Source organism: Etheostoma cragini, chromosome 14 (assembly GCF_013103735.1).
Source record: "Etheostoma cragini isolate CJK2018 chromosome 14, CSU_Ecrag_1.0, whole genome shotgun sequence".
NCBI classification, from domain to species: Eukaryota; Metazoa; Chordata; class Actinopteri; order Perciformes; family Percidae; genus Etheostoma; species Etheostoma cragini.
This window is the reverse complement of record NC_048420.1, coordinates 19127484-19151243: the sequence shown is the minus strand read 5'-3', so window position 1 is coordinate 19151243 and position 23760 is coordinate 19127484. Positions and strand designations below refer to the sequence as shown.

The 23760-nt window shown below is 40.0% G+C and overlaps 1 protein-coding gene across 7 annotated transcripts in view; it reads right to left on the bottom strand.

The window, feature by feature from the left end:
- Positions 1-3641: 3641 nt before the first annotated feature.
- The window catches only part of LOC117956828 (MAP7 domain-containing protein 1-like), a 35629-nt gene continuing 15510 nt past the window's right edge, over positions 3642-23760 (bottom strand). The window contains exons 3-18 of one of the 7 annotated variants that reach the window (XM_034892108.1): positions 21512-21580; positions 21241-21261; positions 18168-18331; positions 17301-17409; positions 16402-16506; positions 13167-13286; positions 11581-11732; positions 10646-10782; positions 9907-10145; positions 9043-9394; positions 7765-7924; positions 5618-5722; positions 5450-5500; positions 5307-5361; positions 4953-5219; positions 3642-4278 (exon numbers count right to left, since the gene is read on the bottom strand). In XM_034892108.1, coding sequence (XP_034747999.1) covers positions 4268-4278; positions 4953-5219; positions 5307-5361; positions 5450-5500; positions 5618-5722; positions 7765-7924; positions 9043-9394; positions 9907-10145; positions 10646-10782; positions 11581-11732; positions 13167-13286; positions 16402-16506; positions 17301-17409; positions 18168-18331; positions 21241-21261; positions 21512-21580 — 2117 coding nt within the window. In that variant the 3' untranslated portion in view covers positions 3642-4267. Of the gene's footprint in view, positions 4279-4952; positions 5223-5306; positions 5362-5449; positions 5501-5617; positions 5723-7764; positions 7925-9042; positions 9395-9906; positions 10146-10645; positions 10783-11580; positions 11733-13166; positions 13287-16401; positions 16507-17300; positions 17410-18167; positions 18332-21240; positions 21262-21511; positions 21581-23760 lie in introns of all 7 variants that reach the window. The other 6 variants (XM_034892107.1, XM_034892111.1, XM_034892110.1 and 3 more) reach the window with 6 other exon arrangements.

Genomic DNA, 23760 nt, shown 5'->3' with positions numbered 1-23760 from the left:
GAAAGGCGCCATATAAGTCCAAGTTATTATTATTGTTATTATTATTATTGTTATACACTACAATTATCTCATTATCTTCATTTGTCATGTGAAGGATGGGCAGACTGGATCACTCGGCTACATGACATGTTTTTGAATGTGTACCCTGTTGCTTTTGGCTGAAGTCCAGTATAAATTTAAGCAGCTAAAAGCTCGATCATGCTCCGCCTCGGCCCATTCACAGCAACACCAAAGCTTCTCAGTCAGCTTGATATCTCTGCTCCCACATTGATTGGGTCATACAGCAACAGAGTCACTGTGGGGCAAGCGATAGCATCCTGAAACAGGTAAAGGCCTGGTTATTTTTAACATCCCATTATTCACGTATTCAAACACGTTCAAACCATGATGCGTCAAGTCATTCATAACACAATCATAAAAGTGGTTATGCAAAAAGCTAACCGTCCAAGAACATGAAGAGGACATACACAACAAGACACCATCATTGTCATGCTCTATTTTGATGATCTTTGATGATGGTTCAATGCATACTGTATTTGTCTGATGTCAGCAAGCTAACATTCGTTAATTAGGACGAAGCACAAAGTACAGCTGATGCTGATGGGAATGTCATTCGTTTTGCAGGTATTTGGTTATAAACCGTAAATTTAGGACAAGTTAAGATTTTGAGGGGTTATTACAGTTTCAATTCCTCCTGGAGGGGCAACATTAATGTGTGCACTGAAGGTCTAAGGAATCAATCCAATAGTGGTCAACACATTTCACTCAAAATCACAAATGTCAGCCTTATTATTACTTATGACAAATGAGCTGGGAACCATGAATGTCTGTCCAAACGTTTGAGAAATGTAACTAGATAAGTGAAAGGTTTGACCTGCTGGTGGAGCTAGGGAAAAGGTCGGAGGATAAAATAAAGTATGTAGGGCTGATTCTGTGGGAACCATGAATCACTGCACCAAGTTTGAAGGCAATCCATCCAATAGTTCTTAAGACATGTCACTAGAAAACCAAAATGTGAACCCCATGGTGGCACTAGATCAAAAGTCGTAATATCACCAAAAAAAGTAGGTTTCATCCTCCGGGAATGTGTGCGTACTAAATTGTATGAGAATCCATCCGAGAGTTGAGATGTTGAGATACTCAGTCTGAACCAAAATGGTGGACCGACCGACAGACATCGGCATCAATGAGTTAAAAATGCTGCTGCATTGCACCTGTCTCATGCAGGTGAAACTGGAGTAAATTACCATGCAAACAATGCTAACCTAATAGAATATTCACAGCATGGACTGTTTGTATGCAGGGCTGCATTGTTTGGTAAGTAAACTTTCTAATTACAGAGTCACCATCCCATCCAAAGCAAACAGATACAGACATGTCCTCCCCTGCGGGTTTCTGTCCAGAATCACATCTCTATGCCAAATGGGAGCGTTGTCACACTGAAACAAGCTCTAGTGTAGTAGGTTAGACATTTGATATGCTAGCAACCCTGTGGCAGATGCACTGTGACCCAAACTGACTGGCTGCTGCAGCAATGAGAGTCCTGTCTAACGACAACGTTACCTGGAGCTGAAGGGAAAACTAGACTGACCACAAGGCTTCTAATATTTGATTGCTAGAGTGCATTATAGCAAGTAGACAGCAAAACTCATGCACACACCTTTGATCCTTTGGCTGGACTTTACCCATGAGCTGTCTGGGGTCAGTTCTCTGCTCCGTGTGGCACTACGCCACAGCCAAACAAACACTGTAACTGAAAACAGAAGCACCCTGTTAAAAGCTGACCTTTTTTTTATTCTTTCATACAATCCCATTTTCCCAGAGACACTTGAATGTGTTTCCTGTCTCTCTGCACTGCCAACTGTCAAATTAAGGCAAAAAAATAATAAAATTGAGTTGTTTTTAATTCCAGAATTGAAATCTAGACACTCTTTTGCTTAAGAGCCTTCTATTACATTAGTTTTTTTTTTATTAGATGATTTTAGATTCGATTCAAATGTATTGTCATATATTAACATCATATGAAGACAGTTGTCAAAAGTCTTCTGAGTTTTCCCAAATCTAAGAAAATGTTGAAAATGTTTGAAGGAAGAGATGTAATTGTGTTACTTGTGATATAAGTCAAGATATCTCTACCTCAGCTGCTTGGTTTACCATTCTTTTTAAAAGTCTTCACATTCATTTGGTCAAATAAAAAAACACTTGCAAAGACATACATGTAAATATTCCACCATCACAACCACTGAAAATGCACCACATATGTTGTAAACGATATGTGGTAGTAGTGTTTACAGATGCAGAAATGTATGCCAAATTGTATTCAAATTATGATCATGATTGGTTAATTGTGCTGCCACCTTCTGGTCTATCTGAACATGTTACTCAGTCATGCAGCTAAAGGACAGTGAGCTCTGGACCTGCACTCGGAGATATGTTCAGTCCCTTGTTTGTTTTCCCTTAAAGTCAAACAAGTTGATACCTGAGAGAAGCAGACACGAACATGCACTATATGACTATATTTATTACTCTGGCTTGCAGGCTCAATTTAACTAGCAAGAAATGTACTGTAAGGTAATATAATTTGCAACTACAGTACAATAAAACTGCAAAATAAATTCCAAGCCAGAATGAGATTACTGTGTTAAAGAATCTACTTTGAAAAAAAAATACTGATTTACAAATTAAGGGGATTTAAAGTAATTTTCAAGGATGAAACCATCAGCAGCCATTTGATTTCTTCAAAAATGTAGAACTAGTCTAATAGTAGTGCTGGAATTAGCATTCGGATAATTTACTGAAGTAAAAGTACTGAAACAACAACGTAAAAATACTGTATCACAAGTAAAAGTCCTGTCTTTTAAATCTTACTAAAAGTATACAAGTGTCATTAACATAATGTAACAAAAGTGTCAAAAGTAGAAGTTCTTCAGAAAAATGTTATGTTGGCATACTACTGTATATTACATAATCAAGTGTTAATACGGATGTAAGCAGCATTATACTACTGGAGCTACTTTACATACAGTCAGATAGTAAAGTCAGGCCCCTCCGATATGGTCACAAGTTAAATCTAACGGGTCATGAAATGATTAACAGGTTCAGAAAGAAAAACACACAAAGCTACAAAAGGTATTTTTCACTAATCTTTGCTTTTTGGCCAATATTGAATACGTTTATCTCTCTGACCCTCTTAAAGTAAAGTATAAAGGGTAAAAATCCACAAACAGAACAAGCCAAGAATGTTGAAAAACACTGGTTTAATCTTTAACTCTGTTGTTGCTTATGTTAGTTTATCATATGTGTTATGTAAAATGCTAACTAGCCACTAGAAACTAAAGCTGTCAAATAAACCTGGTGACATAAGTATTTCCCTCTGACATGTAGAGTAAAAGTATAGTAGCAGAGAATATAAATACTCAAGTACCTCAAAATTGTAGTTGTAAAATGTACCACTGTCTCATTTCCTTGTGATGCAACACCGTTTATATACTTAAATAGTTTTATTGCAAAATCTGACAAAGAAATCTGTATTTTAACAGTAGTTTACAGCACAAGTTGCTTCCAGGTTATTATACAGGTACAGCAGATATCTAACGTTTCCTAATAATAAAAAACATGAAGGCAGATAGACAGACAAGGAGTCCCTTTTGTAAAGCTTTATTTCACAGATCCCCTGTAACAGGAGGCCTAGGCAGCCGGGCTTATTATACATTTACATACACTGTCTGTGGCCCGTCCTTACAATGCTCCCCATGTTAAATAACTCAGTAATTGAAGACAAAAACAACAAACAAAACACACATACGTACACATACACACACACACACACACACATACACACACACACTGTTCAACTTAAAATAACAATAACAATATTGCAACAACGGTAATAATAACAACCATTGTCAAATATTTTCTTTTATTTGTATTTCCAGGATCTTATATTGTATTTTCTAAAATTGTATTTTCTAAAATACAGTCATCTTTAAGGTGCCCCGTAAAATCTGCAAGTGACATTTCAATAAAAATTTGACAGATGCTGCACCAGAACACGAGGTGAAGACAGAGAATACTTGATGTTGCATGTTTTTATATTTCAGATGAGAAGCTCCTCTTTGTCCTCTTGTGGCAGATACTGTGAAATGGGAATTCAGCGCAGTTCATAGTTTGTTTGGCACACAATTATTTAGAAGCCGCTGTAGTGTGGCATGAATCTCTTAGCTCAAGCTGAGACATAAGGCGCGTCTCCATGGAGATGTGTGAGGACTTACAGAACCTCTGCAGGAAAAGAACAACAGAGGGAAGGTAATAATGAAAGGTTAAGGCCAGACATGGCAAGACAAAAACAGTTTATCGTTTTTTCATGCACTGGTCAAATTATGCCAATAACATGTCTTCTTTTAGACAATAAAACAACCAAAATACACATTTAGTTGAAAGGGTGACATGTTTGACTTATTTTGACAGTGATTCCCAACTTTGGGGTGAGGACCTCAAAGTGGTCCCTAATATAAAAATAAGGGGTCACAAGATGGTTAAACCTAATTTTTGTAGACTTTTCTCTAATTTCTACATGTTTTTCTTGTGAAATACTGAACACCTTTGTCTGTTTAGGCCTGTAAAACTCATTCAAATGAAACCACGTGGAAAGAAAAATTATAATATTATTATTATAAGACATTTCTTTATATTAGGGATTCCATTTGTTTAAGGAAACAACATTTTTGACAAAAAAAATCTGACCACTGATATAGAATTACATTTTAAGATTGGATGTTTAGAGGTTTTTATTGACCTCATGATTAATTAATTCCAGAGAAATTTAAAACACGTATCGTCCTTTATGTCCAAAAAGTCATCAAGCATAAACTAAGCCCAATACACGGTTAGCTGTGCCCAACACAATTCCTTGCTGCATGATCACAGTCTCATCTGGTGTCTCTTCACTGTACCTGCGACATGCTGAGGCTTCATAGGGCCTGTTTTCATCAGGAAGGGCTCTCCGCCCTCGAATGCCAGGATCGGCTCGCTGACCAGGCCGCTCTGAGTCTGCGTTGGGTTACCGCTCTTGTTCAACTGGATGATCTCCTCAAAGTCGGCCGCCTCTCCGTTGGCCGAGACGCCATTCTGGTGAGCGTCGGGCTGGACCCAGTTTACCACAGGACCGGACACAGTTGATGGGCTGACGACTGCTGCATCAGGACTCTGCAGGTTTCCAGATGCTGCAGAAATAATAACAATAATGAGTTTGTATATTATTAGGTTATTTCAGACAGTGTATATGACATCGCAGCTGTGACACTCACCCTTACTGAGCTCTGCGTGCTTGCCGTTGACCTGCGGAGTAGCTTTGACATCCTTCTGTGATGATAAAGAACAAAAAGACATCTGTTATAAAGAGTCAAGAGGAAGTTTGGTTTCCTCTGTTTTAAAAAGGAATCACACAAACCTTTTCTCCTGCGTCACTTTTCCGAGTCCTCTTCATGATCTCCTCGAGGCGCTGTGCAGATCAAACAGAGAGATCACTTAGTTAGATGTTTCTTTAAATGGAGGTAGTACTGGGTTAAACTCGAGTGTGAACTTGACTGTAAAGTTCTTTTGCTCTCTTTCTCCTCACCTTTTTCCTCTCCAGCCGCTCTTGCTCTTCTTTCTGGAAGTGTTTCTCCCTTTCAAGGCGCTGACGCTCGGCCTCCTCACGCGCTTTAGCATCAGCCTCCTCCTTCTAAAAATGGAAAACAAAAAAATTCCTATGAAGCTGACAACACTAACAATTTCATAGTTAAAACAAACCATCTAATGGCTAAAAGAAAATTCACACATGTAGTTAGAATTGCATAAAAACTGCATTTTAGTGTTTAGTCTAATTCTGTCGGTGTATTTCTGTGATAGGTCATAAATAAAAAAATACATTTCTGTTTTGTTAAACATATAAATGGCCACAAACCAATTTCTTTGGACTAATGACATGGAGAAAATCCTGCATCGGCAGAAGTTCTGTCCCTTAAAATTACTACGTATAGATAGATGTGTGTAATGTTTATGTGGACATGACCATATATCTACCGTATTTGTTGTCCTGTATTTGTATGTTTTTCATATGAGATGTCCAGATTGGGAAAACAAATTTCCCTCCTGGGACAACAAATACTATCTATATAATATAAATGAATGCCTAAATAAGTGTAAGTAAAACACATTAACATTGTTTTTTGTCTACTTGAAGAAACCAGACTTCATTGTTTGCTGATAACACTTAAATGCAGGACGTGTACTGGTAGTGGAGTGTTCACAGTGTGGTGTTGCTACTTAAGTAAAGGATCTGAAAACTTCATCACTGGTGTTCACATTGTATGCAAATGTTCTGTATTGGACGACAACTCTTGACCACCAGGGGGAAGCACATGCTCAGTCTGTTGGGAAGCCTTCAGACCAGAGTTGATATTATCTGAGTATTTCTATTACATGCTTCACTGAGTATTCAGATTCAGTACCAACCAAACAGTGTTGAAGTCAGTAATAGAAACCAAAATTATGTTTTGTAATTAAACCCCTTTTGTCAACCTTTTGAAATCGGCAGTCTCTTCCACACGTTTCACCACAGTGCACTGACTTTTACTGCTGCAATTTGTTTTGATTTGGTAGACACAAATCTGAAACAGTTACACACATTTTCCATTTCCATTACTAGCATCAAGCACAACACGAGCTGTAAAAAATATGCGGGCATTCTAGTCTCAAGCTGTCAGCGTGGAACAATGGTCCGATTGAAGGGGAAAAGGGGAGTCGAGCGTGGCTAAGTGCTTGAGGCATGGCATACACTGACGCTGCTTATCCGACTATCAGCCCACTGCAGAGCCAAGTATACAAGACAGAAGCAACACAGGCCTGTCACTATCTCCCCGATCACAATGGCTCCCTCAGCCTGGCTCATCCCCACTATGGAGGTCACCAGCTGGCATCTGCCCGGGCCGACAAGGGTCCTCTGACTAACAGGGCTCACGCATCGTCCGTGACAGCAGCCCATATTCTGGACTCCTATAATCTGCCCAGATGCCAGACAGTCAGCCAGGGGGTGAATCAGATGTTTGAGCCTCACGTACAGTATCAAACCCCCCGACAGCTCAGGCATCCTCGTCTGCCCAGATGGTAAATAAGCTTACTGCATGTGGGGATCAAAGGGATTCATGTTGGTAATGGAAAATTAGAGGGTTTTTTAGTGCGTACAGTATTCACAGTTGAGAAATAATCGTGTGTCTCACTGATGAAGTCTTGGGACTGGTTGGCTTGGGTTGAGGGTTTAATTCCCACTATAGTTTATTGTTTACTAATCTTCACTACGGTGAGGACTAAAGGGGCATTAGTCATCACCGTAGTGAAGATTATTCTTGCTGGGGTCAACACAAGAAAAAAATACACAAATATTATAAAGCAAAACACAAATTTGTCATATCTGAACAATGAAAACATGCCCTCATTTTATAACAGAAAGGCACAGTAGCATGTTTTTCCATGTTATAAAACAAAAAACAATGACATAAAATAAATTTCAATTGGAAAAGACACTCCATAAAAGGAATAACATGAAGAACAACACTAGGTGTTGACGGTGGAAAATAGATTTTAAGGTATGATTTCACCAACATCATGAAAACATCTGAATCAAAACTGAACTGCATTACAGACTAAGCGTTTTCCTGGTTGAAACAAGGTAAACTACAAGTGTCCAACAGATCACAAGCATGTGTGTTCTTGTCGCACACTGACCTGTCTCTGCAGCTTCTCGTTCTCCTCCTGTGCCTCCTTCTCCTCTTGAGCTCGCTGGGCTTCGTCCCTCAGACGCTGCTGCTCAGCCATAAATTGAGCCTCCTCCTCTCTACGCTTCCTCTCCTCTGCATCCCGGACCATCGCCTCCTCCCGGAGGATTCTGGAAAGACATTTCTGTGTTATATGCAACATACTTCTATCATATATATGCAAATAGATCAGCAGTTTGTGGCGATATTAACCTAAAGAGAACATTCAATTCTCACACATTTCTCAGAAGTCACTCTTCACTACCTGAGTCTAAAACTGTACACAACAAGCTTACACTCATCACATGTTGTAACACATACAGTAGCAGCCGAAAGCCACTATACTGAGGAAAACACCACATATGTCTTTCTATTAAATGAAGGAGAACAAAAATGGCAATAAAAATGTTTTCAATAAATATTGAATTATGATTTCTCATTTTATTTGTTTCTTTTTTGTTATTGAAAATGTATTTTTTTAAATTATTTTTCTAAATGGAGGAATTGTGTTTGTTTTGAAGTTCCTATTTATTGTGCAATTACCGCCAAAAGATTTAGAAATAATTCAAAAATTATGGAAATAAAACCTCACCAAAATGTCTTTTTTTTGTCCAAAAAAATAAATAAATGAATATTGTAGCAAGGTAACTACTACAGACCTTACAATGCAAGTTTAGAAGGTGTTTTTATTGCAGTACTGTGAATCATGTTGTAAGGTCTCTGTTATTTAGTCCAAACTCTGTAATTTGAACGTTCTGTCTCTTGTTAGTAAAGATACAATTTAACTTCATACCCTTCACAGTCAGAAATGCATCAACATATTATCACTCTGTTATAGACATATTAAATGACATTAAAGCTATCGTGCATGGTTTCTGTCTCCCCCATGAAGAATTCTAAGTATTGACAACAAAACCGTTGAAGCGCCCACATGATACAACTCCACAAAGTTGCCTGTAGCCAAGAAGGACTAAAAAACATGATGGACTCTTTAGAAGAGGTAATCATCTTCACTCAAGCTTCTGCACGGGGAAGTCACTGGACGACACAATCTTCTGAGAAATACAGAGCGAGTTGTGTGGAGCGGATAGTCTTTATTAGCTGTGTATCAACTCATTTAGCAATTGCTTGAATGCAACAGACGTTAGGTAATAGAAAAAAGTTACGCACTAAAGCTTTAAATGATGAATAACAAGGTGTTATGTTGACATGACACAAGACTGATGTTCATATTGACATCAAGTCTGACCTGTTCCTGTGCTCCTGCTCCAGACGTTCCTGCTCCTCTCTCTCCCGCTGCTCCCGGGCTTGTCTGCGTTTCTCTGCCAGGACACGAGCAGCCTCCTCTGGGTTGTTGGTGCCTGCTGACGGCCGGCTGGCTGGTGCAGCCGGACTGGTAGAGGCAGCGGCAGCGGCGGTGTTGGGTGCAGCAGAAGGAGCAGGATTACTGGTGGAGGGTGCAGGAGGAGAAGCAGCTGAGGCAGCCAGCACTACGTTTGGAGCAGCTGGAGAGGCCGCTGATACATCTGCTGGGCCGAGGGAAGGAGGTATAAGCGGTGCAGAGGACACCACGATGGCAGGAATTGCTCCATTGCTGGAGTCTGCTCGAGAGAAGACAAAGAGAGGACAGGTGCTGCTTATGTTTCTAAAAACGCAGTAGTACGAAAGCAAACATCTGGTTTACCAAGACATGATCATTAAAAACATCTAAAGAATAAGATGAGGAAAAATCACTAGAGATGATAAATAATAATAAGATGGAGTTTTTAGTGGAGAGAGAAGTTTTAATTGATATATGATTGTCATGGAAATATGTGAACTGCATGCCTCCAAGTATTTAATTTAAAAAGACAAAAAGAATAATCTGTGGTTATTTTACAACAGCCTGGTGCTTTTCACACAACATTTACCCAGCGTAATTGTGGTTTAACAGTAAGCAACATCACTTTAGTTACAAACCAGTCAGTCTCTCTGCGACTAGCTTTCATAGATTAGAGTAAGAGCTGGTTAGAATCTGGCAGTGGCACTCTGCAGTAATCACCCTTATTTTTAACACGTTCACCTTTAGGTCACCTTGAAGCTTGGCTATCATCTCCATGGCAACCACACTCACCCTTTTTCTCCTCTGGAGCGTTGGGCTTCTGGGGTTCTTGGCCTGTTTCCACAGCGACGGCAGTGACCGTCTGGGCTTGCACCCTGGCGGGCGTCTGTGCTCGTTTGGGTCGGGGCTTGGTGCCAGGAGGAGGTGTCTTCTTGCCCATGGGGGTTTTGGAGGCCGCCGGTACTAGAGGGGACAGGGGTCGACTTTTGGGAGCGGCGGGTGACGGAGGTCTGTTTCTGGGCTTTGGGGTGCTGATGAGAAGAGAGAAGGTAGATGGTCAAAGAGAGAGTTGGTGGTTTAGGAGATGAGGTTTCACAGCTATGTAGGAAAAGGTACTGAGGTTCCCAGTGCACTGCATAACTGGGTCATGTTGAAGATATGAGTGATTCTTTGGCTGCAGGGGGGGTGTAACCTGAGAGGAGGCAGGGAGACATCTCGCCCCCATGCATCAGTCAGGAAAGAACCCTTTCTGTCTGACACAAACAGACCTGCTGTTGGCAGACTGGCCCTCTGCTTCTGACTGAACGGTGTCCAGCAGAGTCCATTTAAATGGGTAGATTATAGCCCCTTGGACCATCTGTCAGACATTACCCTGCTCAGAGGATAAAGCACATTAGCTACCCCCCTCTCTCTCTCTTTCTCAGTCTCTCTACAGCTTTATCGCAAAATATAATTAATTTAACATTTGTTCTGAATAAAATATGGGAAAGGTTTGATCTAAAGAGCTGGAACAAGGCAGTTTGTGCTATACCTGGTCTCTGGCCTGGATCTCTGGGTCGTGGTGGGGGGTGATGTCGTCTGTCTCTTCTTCTGCACTTTTGTGAGAGCGTTCTTCTCTTTTTCATTCTCCCTCTCCTTGTCTTTCTTCTCTTTTTTCTTTTTGTCCACCTTGAAGAAAGAAATGACATAAATAAACAGTTATTATATCAGGTTGAGGCTGATATATAATGCAGAGAAAGGCCTTTTGTTAAACGTCCGTAGTGTCAAATGACAATGTAACACACTCCACATTATTAACAGTATACATAACATAGATCAAAACAACCTGGTATTTTCCTTGTAAATGCTATTTAATAACATAAATGTTAAATTAGGGTTCTGTATTAATACTTTTTACAACTTGAGATTAGCACAACAAGCTGTAAACACAAGATATATTACATATCATCTTCTTATTTTTGATGATTGAACATGTTACTGTAGTAAACACAAAGAAGGATTGGCATTTATTTGGAGATGTGTTTCTGGACACCTGACAAAGGTAATATTCACTCTCTTTTAGCTCTGTTTTTGGTCTCCACCACTACCGGATGGAGATATCTGTCTCTTTTGCTGCTAAATGCTCCAGTATCTTCACCAGCTAGTGGCTTACAATGTTTGTCTATTGTTTGGTGCTGAGTAGAATGTGTAAAATGGGTTTTAAGAGCTTTTCCAACAGCTGCCACAAGAGCAGTGAGACTGAACCAAAGTTTCTAAAAACAAAATAGATGATAATGATAATTCTCTCTGGATTTGCCACTACAAGCGAAACCTTCCACACTCCATGAATAGGACCCATTGGTTTGTATAAAGCATTCATTTGTGTTAGTTTTAAAGACCAAATCTAGGTTTCCATTCTCGTTTAATAGGTTTGATGGATTACCAGAAAGCATTTCATTAGAATGATGGGTCATCATGTGTGCCTACCGGAGTGGAGTTTCGCCGGCGTTGGCGCTGGGTGATGTCCGGCGTGCTGGCGGAGGAGACTCTCCAGCGCTCGGCAGTGTTATGGTGCGGGTGGTGATGGGAGCACGCGTTCAGCGGGCTGGCGGAGGCTGAACGGGAGCAGTGATGAGAGTCTGAGTAACACATAAACATGCAGAGGGCGGCAGCAGGGCCGATTGTCAGGGGTCCAACACATACACAAACACCATGCGGAGTGATAATAAGCCTCTCAGTGAGGAAACTGCTGCAAGACATTGACACAATCTAGCTGACAGATTCCGTAATTATAGCTGAGGAGGAGCTCAATTTTTTTGTTTGTTGATAGAATGTTATCAATTTCATGTATAAAGCTTAATTCTCTTTTTATAGTTATCCATAAGTGCCTTTTACAGTTCTATACCTTAAAGCAGCAGAGACCCCATTTCCTGTCAGGAATCAATAAAACAACTTTTCTGATAATCAGTTAATTATCTGTAAAGTGAAAAATGCCCAATATTAACTGTTTTGAGTGTCTGAAATGTGAGATTTTACAGATTTTTTCTATTTTTTATATCATTGTAAATTGATTATTATTTTTACTCAGACTGTTATGACAAAAATAAGTGTTTTGACATTTTAGACTAAACGATTAATTTATTCATCCAACAATTGACAGATTAACCATAATTATAGATAATCATAAATGGTAGCCTTATCTTCAATCAAACCAAACATCACCACAGGGTTTTATTTTAAAAAGATTAATAAAGACAGATACATAGAGAGCCAAAGGGTAAGAGGGGTGGAAACATAAAGATTGGAACAAGTTATTTATGAAGCAAAAATTACAAATCTTTGTTGGCTTCAGCTTCTCTAATGTGGGATTTTGTAGTTTATCTCTGGTTATTTCACTGTAAGGGGAATATCTTTGGGTTGAGAGATTAGATGAGGAAAACAAGTATTGCTGTGAAAACAATCTCAGCAAAAGGTCTATTAAATTTTTTTTTTCCAGAACAGTTCAAGGACTTTAAAGTTGAAACTTAGATTTTAAGGCTACTTTGACAAACTTTCCGGAGAAGTACATATGGAAAATATGGTCATTTTTAACATCTACAATTTCATGATAGGATTGAAAGCTCCAGAAAATGGGCTAGTGCGATTGTATCCTTTCTTTATATTGAACAAAATATCACTATAGAGTTTCAATAAAAACATAGAGATAAAAAAAGAAATAGCAGGATGGTGGCTAGGATAGTGCCTTCCACCCTCTTTCCCGCTTTTGTTGCAGTCCTATCCATTAAAGGCGTAGATGCCCAAAAAATAATCTTAAAAAAAAAGAAAAAAAGAAGAAGGATAGAAAAGGGGAAAAACTTAAAACTAAAACAAAGATGGAAGAGGAATGAAAAATGTTATTTAGTACTGAATGATTTTAGTAAAATAAAAACTAAATTATCCTAAAAAGGGATCTAAGATCTTAGATTAGAGTATTATTGAGTATTATTGCTCCCTCCCTGCACACTGCAGTGATATGTAGATAAAGGATGTTGGGTATAATGAGCAGAAATATCCAGATGGGGTCTCACACTCACGAGAGTCGCTGTTGTTGAGGAGGGTGGCGGCACTGCGACTGCGGGCTAAGAAGGACAGAGTTGGCGTCATGAGCCGCTCCACGATCCGGCTCTCCCACGGGCTCAGACGCAGGCTGCGGGCTGACACAAGAGGGCGCTGTCAGTGTCGGGTTACTGTCACAGCTGCTTACAGGTACTACCCACAAAAACACCCGGATATCTCACACACTGCAGGAAGTGTACCGCTCCTCAATGATGACTGCAGCACATCTTTCCTTGCACACACACAAACACTGAACACAGTCTGATGCGGAGTTGAGTTTTACGCTGCATTAATGTGCTAACCAGACACTCTCAGACTCAAATACACAGAGAAATCATACAGGATGAATGACTAGACTTTAGCCACACAGTACCAGACATTAGATAACAACACACAGAGGAGCAAACCCAAATTATTTTTCATTACTTACCACTTAAAAATAACGTAAACTCAACCTTAATCAAACCCAATGCAGTGCAGTTCTGGTGAGTTCAGCATTAGCATAACACACCATTCTGGTTTTATACAGTATGTATCAAACTGTTATTGAGTGTCAAGTAATGTAAATTCAGCATGTATAGGTCCTACAACAGCAGGATATAATCAAATGCATTGTAATGACGGGTGGAAACACATACACACGCCCTCACACACACACACACACACACACACATGCAAACACGCAAACACACACACACACACACACCAAAATAAATAATTCTCTCATGAGTAAAGCAAACTTAATGTCAGAATAAAGTTGCTTTTAATCAGAGGTCGGCTCCATCTTTGATCAGAAATTAAAGACGCCTGTGTATGATTTTTAACAAATACTAGCAAACCCCATAATGGGAATAGAGAGAGAAAGACATGATGAATGATGCAGACTGAGGGTTCAGATTTAAAGAACCTTTACAGAGTAAAGTCAATCATTAGTAAGTGCTATGTTTGAGCCTTTTGAGGCACCTCACTGAGTAAACATCATGTAGGTTTTATCTATCTTACTGTCCTGCCCTGTTCCTCTGAAACAGTAAAATACAATAGAAAACATGTGACTGCACAGGAGACAACAGATGGACACAGAATGCACCGTCTCAACATGAGATCTAATGGATTGCAACAGCAACAGTCCAGTTTTCCTGGTTTTCATCACAAAAACTGACAACATGCTGTGCAAAGATGTATTTTGAGTGACAACTGGCCCATGGACTGCTTCTTGTCATTGCTCTATTGTAATGTATCACTCTGCTGGTATGCCTCTACAAACAAATATACACATGATAATAGTGCAATCACAACAGCGCTGCCAAGCACGTCACAAGTCATGTCGTTTCCACGCGTTTTATATTAACCCTAAAAACACTCCTTGTTCCAAAGACTGGCTTTTCTTATGTAACAGTCACCTCTGCTGTACGTTGGACGGATCATTTTCACGTTTTATGACTAACTGATAACCCGACTGCCTCCCGTTGCTAGGCAACAGTGGTTTTTCCTCCTCCTCTTCTTTCTCCAATGCGGCAAAAGGAGGCTGTGCTGGGCTGAGCTGCCTGGTGATCGACTGTTCACCTGGAGGTAAAATGAGCCCAGATCTATAAACGTCACCCCCTTTCCTCCGACACACCATTACTGGTACACTGTTGCAGACTGCACAGCATCTCCAAAATGCCAGAAACATGAGCTCTGATATCGACTCTAATATGATTCAGCTCCAAAAATATCCCGCAGTGTTGGAGCATCTGTTTTATTAGTGATTATCAAGCATAAAATCTGGATCTTTATTGTGGTGACGGGGGAGCCGAGAGCTGAACTGCTGATTGCACTGTGGGTGATACGATCTTTAATGAAACATGTTATGAGGCGTGACGAATCTGGGATGAAGACAGTGCTGCTTATGTACAACTCAGGAGTCTGATAATATGGGTTTGATATAACAAGTCAATCTTTATATTTATGTCATTACAGCAGCGTGTTGCTGCCGTCACGACAAAAAAAATCTGCTCAGATTCGTGTTAGAATGAGGTCCTTTTACTTTTATAACAAGACATTTTTTATCTAGTTGTAAATATTTTCCTTGTTCTTATTACATACCAAATTATTCTTTTTGTTGTTATAACAACATATCACTTCATTTTTACACGATTTTATCAAGATGGCTTGGTGTTGCTCGGTGAAACAATTTGGTTCTGACTGAAATATCTCAACAACAAATATTGGATAATTTATTGAATTCTTTAAAGAAGAAATAACACTTATCCTCTTAAGATGTGACCACAGTGAAGCTTACACGCTAGCATGTAAATGTTAAACCTACCTAACATAAGCAAGTTAGCATTGTTGTAGTGAGCAAATTAGCATGCTGATGTTAGCATTAAGGTCAAAGCACCGCTGTGTCTAATTATCCGTTACAGTGGCTATATCCACTATGACTTGTTTGTTATAGCAACATGCCAATTTACTTTTAGGATTCTTGTTGTAACTATGTTGCTTTAGTGTAATTTAGGATAGTTCATGATTCAACAACATAAAGTTTCTTCCAAATGCACAACAATTTAAGTAATAATGACAAATCTTTTCACATTAAAGAGAAACTGAGCCAATGTTTTTGTTTTGCTGGCAGCAATACATTCCTGTAAATAACTAACCACGCAAGAGAGGCTTAATCTCTATGGAAACAGGCAATACATCTAAAGTAAACACGTAACACAGAAGTATGATACAATACATGTGCATTTAGTTGCTCTATTTTCATTTGCAACAGTCCAACTACATAATATCCACCACCAATACCACCCCACACCAAACCACCGACAGTAAAGTGGAGGGGACAACCAATAAAGATGGTGTCGAGACAAGATGTGAACTTAGAAACCTATAAAACAAAACATATATATCACAAAATATGGCTCAGTGATGTCGAGGTGAAAGGGAGGTTGATCAAAATGCAGAGACAGCTCAAATCAATGACAACCACCAACTGAAATCAAAAACCACGATGCACACGAGACCGAGAGCGTGACAAGAGGAGGGAGTAGGTGGTAAATGACCAGTCACCAAGCACAGGCAGGCAGGCAGGCAGGCCGCCAGAGACGACAGTTATAATAATAAAAAAAGAAAACCAAAAAACCAGATTAGGGTAGGAGGAGTGGGGAAGGTGGAGGGGGATGAATAGGAAAGGGAGAGGAAGCCTGGTGGACATTGACGTCGGGTCGTCCTTACTTCTGTTGGGGGAGTTCCAGAGCGTGGCAGAGGACTTGGACAGCCTGTTGTTAATGACAGGGTCCACCTGTCTCGGCAAGTTGACCGTGGAGGCCGAGCATCTGCCTGCACCGGAGAGAACGTAACAGACAACAACTGTTCACAAGGCGGCCGGAGTGCAGGCGGCCCCAGCTGAGGACTAATAAGAGGTGGGGGGCTGCAGATTCCCCTCGGTCTGGACTCTGGGACTCACCATTCTCTGAGGTTCTCTTATTAACATTTAGGAGAATCTAAATTCTGAATTGAAGGGAATTGGGGAAGAACTTTGAGGAAAGCGTGGGAAGGGCGTGGTATAGTTAGAAATCACATTTAGAGTAACTACTGCCTCTTGCTTTTTTTCTGCTGCAAGAAATTATCAGACAGGCACACTCTCACACACATTCAGGATCTTTCACACTTTGAAGGAGAGAAACTTGTCTTGACCTCAGTGTCACAGGTTAAAAAAAGGCAACCCATCACATGTTTGATGGTCTGAAAAGGGGAATAAGCTCACAACTCCCTGAAAAACACAGTTCGCACTGCTAATCTAATGAAACATTTTCATGATAGCTACCCTGTTGGTCATCTCTCTGCCTCTGTGATAATGTGTATATCTGCACTCAAAACCAACTTTTTCTTAAAAAACACAAAGGAATTAAGAAAAGTTTAAATTACTGAGTAGGTAATTTACCTCTGGCACCCCGCCTTTTGAAAGCAAACCCTTTAGAAGTTATTACCTTGAATTGCATTAGTTGGACCAGTGAATCACAGTCTGTGCAGCGTTGCTCAACATGAAGTCTCGAGTTACAGTGAGGATGTGATACATATTCCTCTCATTGTGTTTGAGTGTCCGTGTGGTCGTGGTTCATTTTGAAACTCACTCTCTCTGCGGGAGGTCTGGTTGAGTCCGCCCGCCCAGGACCATCTCTGCTGGCGGATCTCGGCCCACGTCTTCTTGGTCGACCTCTTGATAGCTGCCTCATATCTCTCCTGGAAGGACCACACAGTCACGACTGAGTCCCATACTCACACTCGGAACAATTCTTTCAATAGTTTATAAGAATAGTTTGACATTTGGGGAAACATACTAACTTGCTTACTTGTGAAAAGCACTGTAACTGTGAAGCTACAGTCAGCAGCCGATTAGCTTAGCTTAGCATTAATACTGGTAACAGGAGAAAACAACTAGTCTGGCTTTGTTCAAGGTAACATAGTCCACCTACCAGCACCTCTAAAGTTCACTAATTAACATGTTATATTTTGTCTATTCAATCTGTATATAAAGTGTGATGTTATTACATGGGTGTATCCGTCTGGATGTACAACTGGAGACGATTAGCTCAGCTTAGCATTAAGACTCAAAGCAGAGGAAAGCGCTAGCCTGGAACTCTCAAAGGTATGTGCTTCATTTTAAGGTCCTAAAGAAGCCAAAATAAAGGTTTGGGAACCACTGCTGTGATTAATAACTCTCAACTCAAATTACAGTCAATGAAAAGTCTGAACTTATGACCACTGGAAAACTCTATGCTTCCAACTCTTGGCACTGATATTCAAGATGTGGCCAAATCCCTGTTACACAGGCAATTTTCCAGAGGTCGAAAACTGTACTAAGCATTAAGCTTGCATAAACACCTGTAAAGTGTTGACCTTTCCACCGTGACTTCAATTAACACAACATGTTTTGGAGAGCAGGCGCACACTTCCGTCTCTTCTGAGCTTCTACATCCTGAGTTCATGTATATTCTCACCTTGTTCTTTTCTAGTTTCTGTCTCTCTTTCTCCTCTAGCAAAGCTCTACGTTTCTCAGTCTTCAGCCTCTGTTCCTCCAGCTTCCTCCTGCGATCTTCCAGCTGGCTGTCCCTCAGACGGCGGGCCTTCTCCTCCTTCTCCAGCCACTGGGCCTTCTTTGCCGCTGCAGGGTGACCACAGGGAGAGGGGTTAACATTTAGGCAGAAAAGCCGAGGAGAGAGAGAGCGATTAATGAAAATGATACAAGAAACTTAGGTTGCTGAGGATCACATTTGCCTGAGTCATATTTTTAAATCTGAATGGTGTTTTGTAAGCAAATTCCAGCCTTTTCCTTTTCCCTACAATGATAAAAACATTATCCAAATGACAATAAACAATTCTTACATGGCAGCTTTCTTAAATAATAGATAGAAAATGCTTAGCAGGACAACAAGAAAGAGGCTAGAGCTACAAGCTGCATTTTGGAACAAAAACTATCTCCATCCATACAAGAGTTTTAGCTCCGTAGCAGAACTGATCAGTGTCCATATTAAAACGTGTGACAACGCATTTGACACAACCATTCACGTACACTGGCCAGGTGTGAGTGGGTGTAAACAGGAAGCAGACAATAGTCTGGGGTTTAAATTAGGTACGTATAAGTTGAAAATACTTTGGAGAAAGAACAACAATGTCAAAAAGTAAGACCAGGGTTTTCTTTTCTTGGGCTGAGGTTAAGGTGGAGCTGTTACTGAAAGATATGTAAGCCTACCTAACCGATGAGACTCCAAAGGCATTTGTACCAAATTTTTTAAACCAAATCGGGGGGGCAGAAGAGTTCCCAAATTTCTCCGTTTTAGGGGCTCAAAAACAATGTGTATTGTGGACACAACTCATAAACGTAGCAAAAGATATTTGCTTTAAAACCAAAACATAGTAGTGTACATGTAGTACACAACAGTGCTTTTAGCTAATGTCATCATACTCATTGCTCCCAATGACATAGTTAACATCCTGACGTTCAGGAGGTGATATTTACAGTGTTAGCATAAAACATAAAATACGCTTGAGGCTGATGGGAATGTTGTTAATTTTGCAGGTATTTGAGTAAGTGTTGGAGATGGAGCAAAAAATGCAAATTTAAGGGCTCACCAAAGTTCATCCTGATGGGACATGAATGACAACACCAAATTTAATGGCAATGCATCCGATAGCTGACATTTTTTTCAAACCCACAAACCTCATGGTAGTCAACAATGTTCATCCTCTGAGTACCATGAATGTGCAGAATTTTGAGCAAATCCATCTGGTAGATGTGGCAATATTTTACTAGATAAATTAAAACTCTGGCACTAGAGAAAGGTCAGAGAATTACTAAAATCACCACAGGAGACCATGTACATCTGAACCAAATAATAGCAATACCTTTTAGTTATTAAAAGGTAAATAAATGAATAAAAACGATTAAACCAAATGATAATGTGTTTGAAATATAGTACAGTAATTCAACAGCGATTTAAGGAAACTTTGTTTTACGTATTATGTCCCAAAGTCAATTCTTCACATTCAACAGTGTTTAATCACTTAAACTCTTGATACTCAAACAGAATGGGTGAAGCAGATGGAAGACACTGTTTTATTACACTATAATCCTGAAAAGAGTAAATAAGCAGCCGTTTCCCGCTGTGTTTTACAGCACCCTCCAGCAGACGCCTGCTTCTCTTTGCACATACGCTGCTGTGGCTCATTTCTTGGAGGAACAATTAAACAGCAATCAATCCTTCTAAATTAAACCTTCTGTACTGTATGCTGGACAGCAGCTGTCTCTCTCTCCCTCCATCTCTCTCTCGCTTTAACAGTACATCTTAGATTTGCATTGCTTTCTTATCACTTGCATTGCATGTAAGCCTGTTTACACAACATATTTTCAGCATGGTGTAGAGTTTAAACAATGGATGATGATGATGAGCGTGGGTTGCATGCTGGATCCAACCAAAGCAAAGCATGACATGTTTCAATATTACTTCATGTTGGTGGCAGTTAGACAGCATTAGAAATAGATTTTTTAGATGTAGCCGTGTTATGAGGCAAAGAGCTCATCTTCACTAATAAGGCATATAAGTGAGCCTCACTGGCAATGAGAAAGCTTTCTTCATTCCTCCAAAAATCCAATTCCTGAAAGAAATCCAATTTTGTCTGCCTGCCGTGCAGCAGGATTGAAAAATTTGTCGGTGTAATACTTTAAGCTCATTTTTGCAGTTTGCACAAAACATTGATTGCAAAGTTGCAAAGATACATAACAGTGCTCACTCTGCACAATATGTTTACATATACGTGTTCTTTAACGGATTAATGAAAAGTAAACATTGTGTTTTGTGTACTTAATGCCATTTATGTGCATACTGTTCTAAACAAATTGCCTGCCCCACATTAAATTAACCTCAACGTTATACCATGTAATTACAGACTGACACAGACTGCAGGAAACTAAACTTATCTCGGACCAACTGAAGCGGAGTAAACCTCAGATATTAGAGATAAAAAGGCAGCCAAATTTGCCTTTAACTGTTCTGCTGCATCTAATCCATATGACAGGCCTGTACCCAGTTTGTGGTAATGATGGCTCATTTTTCATACAATGGACTTCATGGGACGTCTCTGTAAGGAAACTCCCACCAGGCTCTGCTCTGATTGACTGCCTTCATCCACAGGGAGAAACCCTGTGTTTGAAAACTAGATTTGTCTTTGGAATAGCACAATGTTGTCATAGGAGAGGAGTGTTTCATTCTGCAGCAACAAAAGTAAAACCATGATTAAAGGTGTGGGACATGCACGCTGTGTGGGAATGCAGAAAAACATAAAGAAAAATTTAAACAAAACATGAGCGGAAACATTTACATCAAAAGTGAAACTTAAGAGGGTTCACAGGGTTCAAAACTTTCCACCGAATGATGACAGAAAACCAAAATAAAAAACAAAATCGATTCATGGAGGGAAGAAGAAGGGTCACGCCTGGGATTCCCATCCCATGTTTGATTATTCCCAAATGGCATGACGGCTGCGGACATTGAGGGTTTTAGTGAAGCCCCTTACCTTGCAGCTGAGTTTGCTGTTCTGAAAGCCACGCAAGGAGAAACAATAAGAGACGACAAGAGCACATCAGAGCAGAGTGACAGAGGAAAGTTAATACTACATTAGGAATAGAAGATTCTTCTTATTCTTCTTTTTATTATTCATTCTTCAAGTTGGTGACAACAAATTCTTGCTACATGCATCACCATTTAAAAAAAAGAAAAAAGGACATTTCAATTTGTTCAAAGTTTAAAAAAAACTAAAATATTTGATTGTTTTAATCATTTCTTACCGATATATTTGGCTCTTTCCTCCCTCCGCTCCTTGGCAAGTTTCTGTCGTTGCTCTGAGCTCATCGAATCTGCAGAGGAAAAGAAAATATAAAACGTTCAGTTAAATCTTTCATGGTTTGCTCTGCCCACTGAGTGGCAGAGCAAAGGGAAATGTCTGCCCACTGAGCGGCAAAATGTACCACTACTGTTTGTTCACCAGGTAGTAGCTAACTGTGTCTGCTGTTTGGTGCGGAGCAGGTAGCTCAAAGACAATAAACTGTGCAGTAGAGCTGAGGAGAACTGCTTCAGACATCCAGAAGGAGCTTGAAGCAGAACCTCTGTTTACTTGCATCAAAGTGAGCCAGTGAAGGTGGTTCAAGCATCTGATTAGGATGCGTTCTAGACGCCTGCCTTTAGAGGTTTTCCAGGAACAACTTAAACCGAGAAGTGACCCCAGGCAACACGCTGAGAGGGATTACATGTCCCATCTGGCTGGGAATCTTTTGGAATCCCTTGGGCGTAACTAGAGAAGAAGAACGCCTGTGCTACCAATTTGTGGTAGGCGCAGCATTTAAAAAAATGTAATTTAAAGGTGCAACAGAAATGCATCATTACTGAAACAATGTCCCCGTTACTTTTATTAACACACAATCCTGAAAACTGTTTTAAGTGTAACTACTTTGTAACAGAGAAATGGTCCAGTTGAATACATCTGACCGCATGTTCTGTGGATTATCTTGAGCAAGAGGGACACTGTTTCTGGAAAAACGTGTTGTTGAGCACCGCCAACAAGATTTAAAAGACTTCTATGGATTGGGGTAGAAATTTAACCTGGAAATTACAAACCAAATAAATTTGCATGGATAGATTTCAGACAGAAACGGGGTTTGTTTGGCATTTGGCTGAAATGAGCCTTGAACCTGTGACAGATACATGTTTACTTAAGACTTTTAAAAGTAAAAATGCTCAAGGAAGTTTAATTCAGTACTGCAAGTTTTCTTCATTGATTCCGTTTCATGGCCAATGCAGCTCCATCTCTTTGTACACTGACAATGTAAAAACTCAGCCATTCTCATCTGATGATCAGCATGAATCCTGATATGCTTTAAGAAGACACAGTGGTGTAACATGAAGATTTGTCAAACTGGCTGTGAAAAGCCAAGACTGAAGAGTCGTGCACACATAGGGAAGAACCAGGACCCCTGGGGTGCTCGTCTCCTTTTGTAGTTCTCATCCGTGCTATTCAGTATGTATGCCGCATATTCTCAACCAATCACAGACGGCCCAGAAACACTTCAGCCCCATCTCCATGGCAACCTAAATTTTCTCCCCAGCTTTCAGAGTTTTCTTCACGGCTGCACACTTCAGTCTGGCTAATATGCAGAAGCTATGAAGTGTAGAGAAATATAAATCTCATCGTCCTGGAGGTTTGGTCCCTACTGAGATGTCACCTCCCCACCATCGGTCTTCCTCTACACTATACGTCCCATCTCCCCCCATAACAAATGACGATTTACCTCACAGGCACTACCATCTGTCTGGGAGAATTGACTCAATATACATCTAAGCTTCTCAATATACATCGAATCATGCATGAATGCTTTTAGGTTTCACGTGTGTGATGGGTAGTTTTATCCTCTGAGGCAAGGTTAGAAATGAAACGTGAAGGATGGAAAATACCTAAGTGTCCCTTTTACTTGTAACGTCCTGTACTTGTAGTCTAAACTTTTATTTTTGAAAATGAAGTAAATAAATGAGCCCACAGCCTGACACACACTACGTGGACAGCAGCCGGAGAAAACGCTGACTCTATATTTTACACTTCATCAGCATTTAAACAACTAGTACTGTAAAAAAGGTACAAACTTAACCAGTATGTAACAGAAATAAGGATGAAAATGTCAGCACTTTCTTTCTGCTTCCACTTTCAACAGTTGTAATTGTAGCTATTGTGTATTTACCATCACAACAATTATGACCTTGCATTGTGTCTGGCATTATCTCCCTGCTGCATTGCTCTGCCTTAATTACCTTGTTTATACCTGGAACCCAGCATCCTATCTGATCCCAGCACGTCTGCCCGCAAATGAAGCACTGCACAGTACAGCCCTCCTTCTTTGTATTATAATTATTGCTTATACAGTATATGGCAAAAAAAAGCATTTGAAAATGTCCTTGTGATTTCCTTGTACTTTCTTGATTATTTCCATATTATGTTACTTTATACTTATACTCCACTACGATTCATCTGACAGCTTAATAATGCAGA